The sequence below is a fragment of the Epargyreus clarus genome, unplaced genomic scaffold, assembly GCF_041222505.1.
Source record: "Epargyreus clarus isolate Ecla_fem2 unplaced genomic scaffold, WU_Ecla_fem_2.2 ptg000033l, whole genome shotgun sequence".
Taxonomy (NCBI): domain Eukaryota; kingdom Metazoa; phylum Arthropoda; class Insecta; order Lepidoptera; family Hesperiidae; genus Epargyreus; species Epargyreus clarus.
This window is the reverse complement of record NW_027332238.1, coordinates 3,283,414-3,296,627: the sequence shown is the minus strand read 5'-3', so window position 1 is coordinate 3,296,627 and position 13,214 is coordinate 3,283,414. Positions and strand designations below refer to the sequence as shown.

At 38.7% G+C, this 13,214-nt stretch overlaps 1 protein-coding gene across 1 annotated transcript in view; it reads right to left on the bottom strand.

Annotated features, from left to right (window-relative positions):
- LOC140755685 (cytotoxic granule associated RNA binding protein TIA1) overlaps positions 1-13,214 on the bottom strand; it is a 49,389-nt gene that overhangs the window by 13,014 nt on the left and 23,161 nt on the right. Inside the window, exon 2 of the mRNA XM_073091001.1 lies at positions 1,793-1,880. Within this exon, the coding sequence (XP_072947102.1) occupies positions 1,793-1,880 (88 nt within the window). The remainder of the gene's footprint in view (positions 1-1,792; positions 1,881-13,214) is intronic.

The following is a 13,214-nucleotide window of genomic DNA, read 5'->3' as shown; positions in this document are numbered from 1 at the left end:
GACATATTTATCCGAGGTGTATGAGCTCTGTCCTCAAGGGTAGCGGTGTATCTGTGGCCGACCTTAGGTAGGAGTCTAATTTTATCTGGGGTCGATTACAGATGTCCATGGGCGGCAGTAGCCACTTACCATCAGGTGGACTGCATGCTCCTGCCGCATTATAAAAAAATATAAAGGGCTCTCTTGAAAACGTTCATAAAGTGAGTTTAGTTACATATAAATCTCCCTGAGTTATAAGCACTTAGAAAATTGAATAGTTTTGACGAAAAATAATAATAAATTTTGACGGATAATTATGTAATACATACAAGATTATATAGCTTTTATGCTTGCATGTAATACGCACAATATCATGGTGCTTGCCTGTACGCGCATCATTTTTAATATTCCTTTTGAAAAAAAAAACAATAGTAAAGTAACAAATAAAGTCATATTCGCATTATGTTATAAGTTAGGATGAGGATGTCACTCCCACATTAGACGAATCCAACGACACCTCATATGTTAAAATCCGTCAAGCCGTTTGGGTTGCAGGGCGTGTTAAAGAAGAGACACACTGTATACTTACATACAAACATACACACAAGCATACATTCAAACATGCATACATACATACATACATACATACACACACATACATACGCTCAAAAAACATTACTCTCTGCAGTCGGATAAAAAAGTAAGTACTATCTAAATTCCGTCCACCCTTCAACCCTTAGCCCAATTATACTGAAATTGGACTGAGTTCATGAAAATAATGAAACACGAGTCATAAACAATATGTGATTCGTCTGTTGGAAGACCGCCAGTCGCCTAGTTATAGTTGTATGGTCGTAGTGTCAGCGATTTTGGAATATGAAGGCTATGAAACCTAGGTTGAAACTCGGCCTTGATCGAGAGGTCCGAGGTTTGAATCCCAGGCTCGGATTTTTCAAACTTATGTGTGTATTAGAAATTAATTATCACTTGCTTAAACGGTGAAGGAAAGCATTGTAAGGAAACCTGCATATCTGACAAATCTTTAAAAAAAGTTTACAAAGGTATGTGCAGTCTACCAATCCACACTTGGCTAGCGCGGTGGACTATGGCCTAATCCTTTTTATTCTGAGAGGAGATCCCTGCCCAGCAGTGGGACAGTAATGGCTTGATGATGATGTTAAAATGTTCATCTTAACATAATTAACGCTATCTCTTAAATCTTGAAATAAAAATATAAAAATATCAAGAGCATTTTTGTCCGCCCCGCTACAGCGTATGCCTCCGCTATAAGTAACACCAAACCCTTATAAAAGTAGCTTTTCAGCCAACAGTCCTACATTCCTACAAAACAAAATAGTTCTACCCCATGTCTTTGTTTAAAAATGCTCGCTAAAATAGGTTTAAAAAATAGCTTTACTTTTTTATATAGAAGTAAATAAGCATGCAGTCCACCTGATGGTAAGGCTACTGCGTCTAATAGATCTATAATTAACCCCAGATAACATTAGATTTCTAACCGAGATCGGCCTCAGAAGCTACCTCTGAGAATTAGCTTGGACCGTCTCAGGTAAGTATGTCTCTTACCACACTTCAAACCAGAACACAGCAGCGCTACATTGCTGTTAAAATAGAAATAGGAGTGGCGGTGGTGCCGCCGAAGCCGAACCACAAAGGGTTCTACCTTCAATTCTCCTATTTTAATATTTAGTAATAGTTTTAAATTATCGATAAAATTCACCAACTTGCATTCTTGCTTGCAAGGTATACAAGAATAAACAGGGTTCTGAAGTAAAATAAAAAAACCGTTACTTACGAAATTTCACCAAAGGCCGAGAAGGCATCTCGGAGGCTCTGTGTCTCTATCTCAGGGCTGAGATCACCAACGAAGATGTGGTAGTGCTCTGAAACAAAAGAAATTTGAATTAGAGTTGTTGCGACTTCCCGCTACTTTCAAGAGATGGCGCCACGAGTATTCTGAATCACGCTGTCGAAGTTTTCTCAAATCAATTTTAGTTGCCCCAGAATCAACTCTCGATGTAGAGCGTTGTTCTGCACTCCTCTTACTAGAACTAAGTATACCAGCAGTACTTTTATATTTCGGTCATGTAATTATTACAACAAGCACCTTCAAAGTGTCGACCCTTTCTGTAACTCGATAGGTATCTACAGGATACGTGTACGACAGATAATGCAAAAATTTTAATAGATTTTTACATCTTTTTTTGCATTATTTTAATGTATGTGTTTCTCTTCCTTTTCTTTGTGGTACTTCATGTTTATTTTGTTTTTATCTGTTTGTAAAATTTAATAGTGGAAACTGTAATTATTCCTCTGCTTGTATGTATGAATCATTTACCTATGTCATATAGTATGAATTGTTTGTTTCCCAAATAAATAAATGGCTCGACTTGGCGGAGGCACTGCCGTGCGTCCTGATAAATAAATCTTGCATATATACAAGCTCCGAACTGAGACTGTCGGAGCACGGCTGTTGTCCGGACATGATCACCTAGCCCGGCGTGAGATCTCCCTTTGCCTAAGAATCAAGAAACCTTCCAAATTATTTTGGATCATTCCTTTAAGCTTCCACTTCTACCGCCACACCTATGTGTATCGTGAAGCAGTTCAGCGTGTCGGTGTGTGGGTGTGACTGACTTACATATGAGGAGCGGCTTAGTGCGCACGTGGCGACATGTGACTTTTTTATAATATTTGAGTAGCAGACGAGCATGCAGTCCACCTGATAGTAAGTGGCTACTGCCGCCCATGTACATCAGTAATCAACCTCAGATAAGATTAAATACCTACTCGGGCACAGATGAGCCGCTACTCTAGGAATAAGCTAGAATGCCTGAAAAAAGTATGTCTCTTACCACACTTCAAACCATCACAGCAGCGCTACACTGCTGTTATAACAGAAATAGGTGTGGCGGTGGTGCCGCCTGAGTCGCGCCACAAAGTTGTACCTTTAAATTTAGCGACAGCCACTCATCCGATATGTTTAATCGTTTGCTATTTCTTACATAAAATATAATTTTGAGTAAGTACATAAAAATAAATCCGATGTAGGTTTGTGTAGGCTCTATATTAAGGGCTCAATTAAAAATAAATTCTAGCGAAATGTTTTCGCCAATTAATCAGTATTACAGTATTGAGGACCGGGGGAGGGCCTTGTGTGGGGAGAGTGGCCAGTACCTCATACCATAGGCCTTATATAGAGTCAATCATAAATAGAAATTACTTATTAGTAATTAAATAACTTTTTTGACATGAAGTAGAGTCGTTTAAGCATTTAGGATTCCGTACCCTTAAAATTGGCCAAGTGAAAGTCGAATTCGCATACGGAGGATTCCGTACTATCAAAATTTTATATTTGGTATTTGTTAGCAGTCTTTGTAGTAAATGTATTGTGAAAATTTGTCTACCTATAACGGTTTAATAGATAAAGCGAGAAACTTCGAAAAATATCTTTCTAGTATGGCGACTCCCATTTACTTTCAGCTTTTTTATTTTTAGTATTTGCTGTTATAGTGGTCCTTATACATCTTATATATAAAATTCTCGTGTCACAATGTTAGTTACCGTACTCCTCCGAAACGGCTTTACCGATTTTCACCAAATTTATATGCATATTCAGTAGGCCTGAGAATCAGCTACTATCTATTTTTCATACCCCTAAGTGATAAGGGTTGTTCACACTTAACATTTTTATATTTATATGGCAACACAACGTTTCCTATAAAAATTTCAATTTTCATATTTCAGCTAGTATGCTATAAAAAATTCAAGTGTCTATCTATTACGATTCAGGAGATAGAGCCTTGTGACTGACGGACAGAAGGTCAGATGGACAAATGGTTCTGTTTTTCCGCTTTGAGTACGGAACCCTAAAAACAGAACTTATTAGAAAGCGTCTGCTGTCTGTCACAGGGTTTTATTTCTTAAACCGTAATTGACAAAATAGATAATGGCGTCTATATTTGTAGTCAATCTCAGATAAGATTAGACTTCTAACTGAGATCGGAGACAAATGTATCTCTACCCCCGAGGACTAAGCTGGAACGCCTCGGAAAAGTATGTCTCCTATCACACTTCAAACCAGAACACAGCAGCGCTTAACACTGTTATAACAGAAATAGGTGTGGCAGCGCCGTCGGGGTCGAACCACAGACTCTACAACCTTCAGGCTATATAATAACTGTCATTTCTACGTTAATGAACTCTGTGGTAGTGTAATTATGACGTTAAGCCCTTTCCACACGGGCGGTTTCGACGCATCAGTGAGTTTTGAACTAATTGGAAAATAACAGTGGTTTTTATATTCACTCGTTAAATACGTTAATTAATTTTAACGGACATGTTAATTTAAGCGTGGTATTCTGGTTTTTGCCCAGCTGTGCCCAGCAGTGGGATTTTTGATAGCAGACGAGCATACAGTGTATCTTCAAAAATACACTCTCACACTCACAGTCCCACACTAGGGTCCTTTGTTGTGGGTGAAGTATACGCATACAAAAACGAGTACACAACCACCCAATCTTGTATTAAAACCCCCCGGTGGCCGTCCTCAGCTGCATTGAGGACTGCGGGATCTCCAAAGGAACGCAACCGGAGTCCTCCTAGCGTGTTGTCCCGTCGGGCTCGCCACATCGTTTATTGTGTACGATGGTATGCCACCATACCGTTCCCGGGGTCGCTTGCTAGACGGTTCGAGCTCCCACTCTTGCCGCCCGCAACCCTGGGAGCCCCCTTTTAGGCGCCTCTTACGACAGGCAGGGGATACCGTAGCCCTATTCTGGTCCCGGAACTACAAGGACAAGCCCAGCTGTACCCAGCAGTGGGATTTTTTACAGCAGACGAGCATACAGTTGATCTAAAAAAAGACTATTTCTAGACTCACTGTTCCACACTACGATTCTCTGTGCCGTGGGTGCTATGGACACACATACGAATACACAAACACCCCGACCCAGAACGGACATCTAAATTTATCATTTATTTGTCTGGCCGGGGATCGAACCTGCAACCCTTTGCGTGTCTGGTATAGTGAGCACTCCGCTACAAGGGTCGTTACCTGACGGCTACTGTCTTTATTCAGTTAGATTACATCTTATCCGCCATTATAGCACGTTGTCTGTTTTATATTACTTTTAGTTAGAATGTGTTTAGCAGAGTCCACTAAGTAGTTGATCGTTGAGTAGACAAGATGGAAGATTATGAGTCTGTTGAAGGGTGGTTGAACCTGTGGTTCTACTCCGGCACCACCGCCACACCTATTTCTGTTATAACAGCAGTGTAGCGCTGCTGTGTTCTGGTTTGAAGTGTGGTAAGATACATACTTATCCGAGGCGTTCCAGCTTAGTCCTCAGGGGTCACGCATCTGTGGCCTATCTCAAGTAGGCATATAGGAATATAATATTATCTGGGGTTGATTACAGATGTACATGGGCGGCAGTAACTTACCATCAGGTGGACTGCATGCTCGTCTGCTACTCCTATATTATAAAAAACATCTCAGCGGAGTAATCGCTGGACATAAGCACATAAAGAAGAATGAAAATGAATAGATAACCTCTTTTTGGAAGTCAGTTAAAAAACACTCATTGTGGATTTGAACCTGCGACCTTCGGAAGTGCTTAATATGCACAAAGCACTACCTCCACTCCATTGCGACCGGCTTTGCAATCTACGTCCATTTTGTTTAGGCGGCTTAGGCACTAGGCACTTTTAGCAACTTTTCGAAAAGTTGTTTTTGACTTTCTTTTTTTTTAATTGAGGTAGGAAACCAGCATGCAGTCCACCTGATGGTAAGTGGCTACTGCCACCCATGGACATCTGGAATCAATCCCAGATAGAATTACATATTTCTACTTGAGTTCGGCTAAAGATGCGCCGCTACCCCTGAGGACTAAGCTGGAACGCGTCGGAAAAGTATGTCTCCCTTACCACACCCTTCAAACCAGAACGCAGCAGCGCTACACTACTGTTATAACAGAAATAGGTGTGGCGGTGGCGCTACCGGAGTCGAACAACAAAGAGGTAGGAATATCTAATCCTATCTGGGGTTGATTACAGATGTTCATGGGCAGTAAACACTTACCATCAGGTGGACTGCATGCTCGTCTGCTACTCCTATATTATAAAAAAATACTCTTATATTTCTCGAAACAAAACAAACCATCGTGTGCAATCCGCCTACATTTAACAAAGTGCGGCGGCCAGCACTCTCTCCGCCATAATCTCGGTTGACACAAATACCGGCTTTTTCGCTTTACCCTATGATACGTAATTGTATTTTCCCCTTAGAAAAAACATACATACATACAAACATCATCAACCCATCACTGTCCCACTGCTGGGCACGGGTCTCATCTCAGAACGAGAAGGATTAACCATAGTTCACCGCGCTGGCTAAGTGCTAATTGGTAGACTACACATACCTTGAAAACTTCTTTTTATTTAAAATTTCTCAGTTATGCAGGTTTCCTCACGATGTTTTTCTTCACCATTACATACATACATACATACATAGATACATACATACATGCGTAAAAGCAACATATTTCCCGAAACAAAATGTGCCATCGTGTGCAATCCGCCTACATTTAACAAAGTGCGGCGGCCAGCACTCCGCTCCGCCATAATCTCGGTTGACACAAATACCGGCTTTTTCGCTTTGCCTAGAATTTCCCGTGTCTATCTGGTCTAAGTAACGGATTGATAAATCTCGAAAGGCTAAAATCTGTCTTGTGTAAACTACTCTTTTGAGTGTGGAGTGTAATGTTTTAAGCGTATGTTTGTATAGGAACGCGGAAGGTAGTGTTTCGAGATATGTATACTTTTTTTTAAATATAGGAGTAGCAGACGAGCATGCAGTCCACCTGATGGTAAAAGGCTACTGTCGCCCATGGACATCTGTAAGGATTCAGATAGGATTAGATATTCCCACCTGAGGTCGGCCACAGATGCGCCGCTACCCCTGAGGACTAAGCTGGAACGCCTCGGAAAAGTCTGTCTCCTACCACACCAGATGTTTGTTTACTGTCGAAATATAAATTGGTAATTTTTATTTTTATTTTTTTCTGAATAGATTTTCTTTTATTTCCCCTTCTATATTTCTTAAATGAGTATTCGAGAAAAATCTTTCTAAAGTTTAGCATTTTCTTTCATTACGTTATTACTCAATGTATCGGGGTTGATGGAGGGTTGGAGTCACCCCTCAGCGAGCAATTAATGCAAGTAGGTCACCGCGATGATACATAATGTATTGCATTTGCATATCGCATTGCACCTGCTTAATGATAATGATGCTTTCATTACGCTTATCATTATTAACTCACTACGAAGGTCTGTACTCAAAAATGTCAGAATTCAATGTACTACAATGATACTAAATATCAAAGATGTTATATATGTGATCAGATACAAAAATTACACTTTAAAAATAAATAATAACATATAGTTTTTCAGTAAATATTTTTTATCAATCATTTGAGCATAACAATAAAAATTGATTCTTCAAATATTTTTATAATATTTTTATTGTTATGACTTATTAGTCACAACGTTGCTAATGTTCTTTACTAAATTATATTATTTATTATAAATAACACAGAAAAACGTAAGCTATTTGAAATGTCAAAGAGTTTTATAGAAAACCTTATATTATTTATCTTACTGAATGTTCAATACAACTTATCTTACTTTGAGACCCAGCGGGACAGTAATAAGTTGACGACGTAATAATAAAAAATAAAAAGAATAGTTTGATAATGATGATAATGAAAAGTCCAATGACGCTTTCATTATCATTAAGCAGGTGCAATGCAATATGCAAATGCAATACATTATGTATCATCGCGGCGACCTACTTGCATTAATTGCTCGCTGAGGGGTGACTCCAACCCTCCATCAACCCGATACATTGAGTAATAACGTTATGAAAGAAAAATAAAGTAAAAACGTTTTTTTGTATATTAAAACTGACTTTCTATTACTTAAAGTTTACTTTTGTTATTGTCTCTTTTTGTTATGTAATCTTGTTACTTACTAATAAAAAATAAACAATATTTAGAGCTGTTTGAATCATATTTTTTGTGATAATTCAATGACGGATAGAGTCTTAAGCTGTCGAAAAAAATATAATTACGTCATAATTTTTGTTTATTTCTAAAGTATCACTTTTTATTTTTTCACATAAACATTAACTTTTGTGTCATTGCAACACATTTGATTCGGATTTTTTTGACTACAGACCTTCAATAAATCCGATAGTGAGTTAATAATGATAAGCGTAATGAAAGCATCATTATCATTAAGCAGGTGCAATGCAATATGCAAATGCAATACATTATGTCATTATTTATTTTTAAAGTATATTTTTTGTATCTGATCACATATATGACATCTTTGACATTTAGTATCATTGTATTACATTGAATTCTGAGATTTTTGAGTACAGACCTTCGTAGTGAGTTAATAATGATAAGCGTAATGAAAGCGTCATTATCATTAAGCAGGTGCAATGCAATATGCAAATGCAATACATTATGTATCATCGCGGCGACCTACTTGCATTAATTGCTCGCTGAGGGGTGACTCCAGCCCTCCATCAACCCCGATACATTAAGTAATAACGTTATGAAAGAAAAATACAAAAAACAAAGGTTTTCTCGAGTATTACAAAAAATAATAATAATAATTGTAAAATGAAAAAAATGTAAAAAATTTGTTATAATCATGTACTTAGTTATATGGTATTGTGCTCATATTAGGCACATATCTAGCGTAGTGGTTTGAAACGTAGCCTTTCAATCGCAAGTCCGAGGTTCGAATCCCAGAAATGCACCTTTGATATTTCTAGTAACTAATTATTACTACGAAATTTATCTTATGGAAATAAACACAACTAAGTTACTTTAAAAAATCTCAAAGGTACGTAAAGTCTAGTACACTTTACCAGTGCGGTGAACTATATCCTAAATCTTCTCTGTGAGTAAGCCCACAGCCAGCAGTGGGACGGCAATCGACAACATCGAAAAATTTGAAGGTGGTAGAACCCTTTGTGGTTCGACTCCGGCGGCACCACCGCCACACCTATTTCTACCTAATAACAGCAGTGTTAGACGCTGCTGTGTTCCGGTTTGAAGGGTGTGGTAAGGGACACAGACTTTTCCGAGGCGTTCCAGCTTAGTCCTCAGGGGTAGCGGCGCATCTGTGGCCGACTTCAGGTAGGAATATCTAATCCTATCTGGGGTTGATTACAGATGTCCATGGGCGGCAGTAGCCACTTACCATCAGGTGGACTGCATGCTCGTCTGCTACTCTTATATATATTATAAAAAAAAACCCTTCGGCGCAGTCTGGTAAAAAAATTGAATTTTATTATGAGTCAGTAACAGGAGTGGGAAGCAATCGACGACATCGAAAAACCCATTGGCGCAGTCTGGTAAAAATATTCTTGAATTTTATTTCGAGTTAGTATAAAGGGAATAACTAGTACGTCTAACTTCAATAAGTTCCCGAGGGAAATTTTATGGTCCAATACGCGAGGCTATCGAGAATTGATTTGTTTGATTAGGTCTTTTTTGTATTATACTGTAAAACTTTTTGTATTGAACTGTTTTTTGTATTAAGCTGTAAAAGTAGTTGTAACATACAGTTAACGATGTTTTATCGTCAATTCGTTTAAAAGGTAGAACCCTCTGTGGTTCGACTCCGGCACCACCGCCACGCCTATTTTTGTTATAACAGCAGTGTTAAGCGCTGGTTTGAAGGTGGTAAGGGAGACATTTTCCGAGGAATTCCAGCTTAATCCTCAGGGATAGCGGCGCATCTGGTAGGAATTAAATCTTATCTGGGGTTGACTGCAGATGTACATGCGCGGCAGTACACTTACCATCAGATAGACTGCATGCTCATCTGCTACTCCTGTGTTATAAAAAATAGTGACCGTGCCAAGCAATTGGATAGTAATGTGATGGTGACATCAAAAAACAAAAAACCCTCATGTCGTAGTCTAGTAAATACAAAATATTTAATTTTCAGTTAGTAAAAAAAGGGAATAGCTACATCTGTTCTAACTTCAATGAGTCCTTCCCGGGGGAAATTTTACGGTCCAATACGCGAAGCTATCGAGAATTGATTTGTTTGATTAGTTTTTTTGTATTGTACTGTAAACTTTGTATTGAACTGATATTTTAGCAGACTGCGGAGAGTAATGTTAAACGAGTTTTTTTTGTATAAAATACTAGCTGACCCGGCAAACGTTGTTGCCATATAAATAAAAAAATATTAAGGGTGAACAACCCTTATCTCTTAGGGCTATGAAAAACAGATAGTAGCTGATTCTCAGACCTACTGAATATGTATATAAAATTTGGTGAAAATCGGCAAAACCTTTTCGGAGGAGTACGGTAACTAACATTGTGACACGAGAATTTAATATATGAGATAAGTAGCAGAAGAGCAAGCAGTCCAAGCCGCGGTTAAAAGAAAGTTCATCATCATCAACCCATTACTGTCCCACTGCTGGGCACGGGTTTCCTCTCAGATTAAAAAGGATTAGGCCATAATCCACTGCGCTGGCTAAGTGTGAATTCACCTACTTTTGAATACATTTTTAAGGTTTCCTCACGATATTTTCTCTCACCGTTTAAGCTAGTGATGATTAACTTGTAATACGCACATAAATAACTTTGAAAAATCAGGGCCTGAGATTTGAACCTCGGACCCTTCGATAAAGAGGCTTCGTTTCTTAATGACTAAGCTATCACTGCATTTTAATAGTTAGCAAAAAGTAAGTAGGTAGGATAACTTTGTCAGTTATCCTACCTACGTATCTAATAATAGCAATTTCTGTCATTTTCAGAATTTTTGTCTGTTTGTCTGTGTGTTTGCAATCGTTTTAATCCAAAACTACTAAATTGAATTCAATGGATTAACAATATATTCATAGTCCGTATCTAGAATTAACAATTAGTCTTCATTTCATTAAAATTGATCTGGTCTATCAAAAGTTATTACTATTTAAAGAAATAACTTCTCTAAATTGCATGACGTTTGCGAAGCCGAGAATTCCAGCTTACTGCTGCTCCGTGAGGTCTATAGATGGCGTTGTACAATTAACGTTATATTCTGTACCCTTACCATGAGTTTTTACGTTTGGACAAATATGACTGTTTTGGTATTTGTTTACGTGTTACCCATACAATTTCCAATCAGCGCCCCTAGCGGATTGTATCAGAACTATAGTGCCAATAACGTAACATTAAATGTCTAAATTGACAAAATGGTGCTTTATGTTTTGTCTCTCTTTTTTAATGTGTGAGGCAGACAAAAAGAATTGAGCACTTACTTATTGTTACGTTTACTCAGTCTACTAAAGCACGGAACAGAATAATGGATTGAGTATACGTAACGTAAAATTGCGGAATGTTTTGATAACTCATGGTAAGGGTACTGAACGCGGACGAAGTCACAGGTACGTCTTGTAGATAATAACTTTGAAATAACTATTACAATAATTGACTTCACAAGTTAAATTGAAAAAAGCGTGGACAATTCCTTTCTCCACAGAGAAAACTCGTAAACTTAGATTGAATAATAAAAACGAGTAAATTGTATTGTTGCAAATAACATAAGTAATAGATTTCTGGTTTGCGTAAGAAAGGTTCTAACTAAAAGATATTTTTTATAATATAGAAGTAGGAAACCAGTATGCAGTCCACCTGATGATAAGTGGCTACTGCTGTATGGATATCTGTAATCAACCCCAGATAATTAGATTCTTAGAGTCAGCGGTCACCTGAGGTCGGCCGCAGATATGCCACAACCCCTGCGGATTAAGCTGGAATGCTTCAGAAACATATGTCTCCCTTCATCTTCAACCCATTACTTTCCCACTGCTGGGCACGGGTCTCCTCTCAGAGTGAGAAGGATTAGGTCATAGTCCACCGCGCTGGACAAGTGCGTATTGGTAGACTTCACATACATTTGAAAACATTTTTTTATGAATTCTTAGGTACGCAAGTTTCCTCACGATGTTTTCCTTCACCGTTGAAGCAAGTAATAATTAACTTCTAATACGCACATAACTTTAAAAAAAATTAATCAGAGGTGCGTGCCTGGGATTCGAACTTCGGACCCCTCGATTAAGAGGCCGCGTCTCTTAACCACTAGGCTATCACTCTTGGCCTGTCTCCCTTACTACACTTCAAACCAGAACACAGCGCTTAACGCTGTTATAACAAAAATAGGCGTGGCGGTGGTGCCGCTATCGAACCTCAGAGGGTTCTTCCACCTTCAAGCTATTTAATAATACAACGAAGGTGGTAGAACCCTTTGTGGTTCGACTCCGGCGGCACCACCGCCACACCTATTTCTACCTAATAACAGCAGTGTTAAGCGCTGCTGTGTTCCGGTTTGAAGGGTGTGGTAAGGGAGACAGACTTTTCCGAGGCGTTCCAGCTTAGTCCTCAGGGGTAGCGGCGCATCTGTGGCCGACCTCAGGTAGGAATATCTAATCCTATCTGGGGTTGATTACAGATGTCCATGGGCGGCAGTAGTCACTTACCATCAGGTGGACTGCATGCTCGTCTGCTACTCTTATATTATAAAAAAAAAAAAAAAAAAAAAAACGAAATTGCCATATAGTTAATTATAACCGGCGTTACTTCGCGGAAATCTATGCTATTAAGTATGGTGGTTTATATTTTTTTATTTATTGCATCTGCACGTATCCTTTGTGGGAGAGAGTGGTACATACTTCAAGGCTTAAATATGAAATATTCGGAGGTGGTAGAACACACCTATTTCTACCTAAAAACAGCAGTGTTAAGCGCTGCTGTGTTCCGTTTTCAAGGGTGTGATAAGGGAGACAGACTTTTCCGAGGCGTTCTAGCTTAGTCCACAGAGGTAGCGGTGCATCAGTGACCAACTTCAGGTAGGAATATCTCTATCTGGGTTTGATTACAGATGTCCATGGGCGGCAGTAGCTTACCATCAGGTGGGCTGCATGCTCGTCTGCTACTCCTATATTATAAAAAAATATACTTATACCATCATACATATTAGGAGCGGATTGTTGCGAAGTAGTATTAATCTTAACTTAATAAAAATTATTAAATGAAACTTAAGAACAGTCTAAACCATCTGTTGCTCTTATAAAAATGTCAACAATTCTCTTAGCTTCTATTAGAAATATTTTTCCGAGGCGACAGTCTTTGTAGAGAACA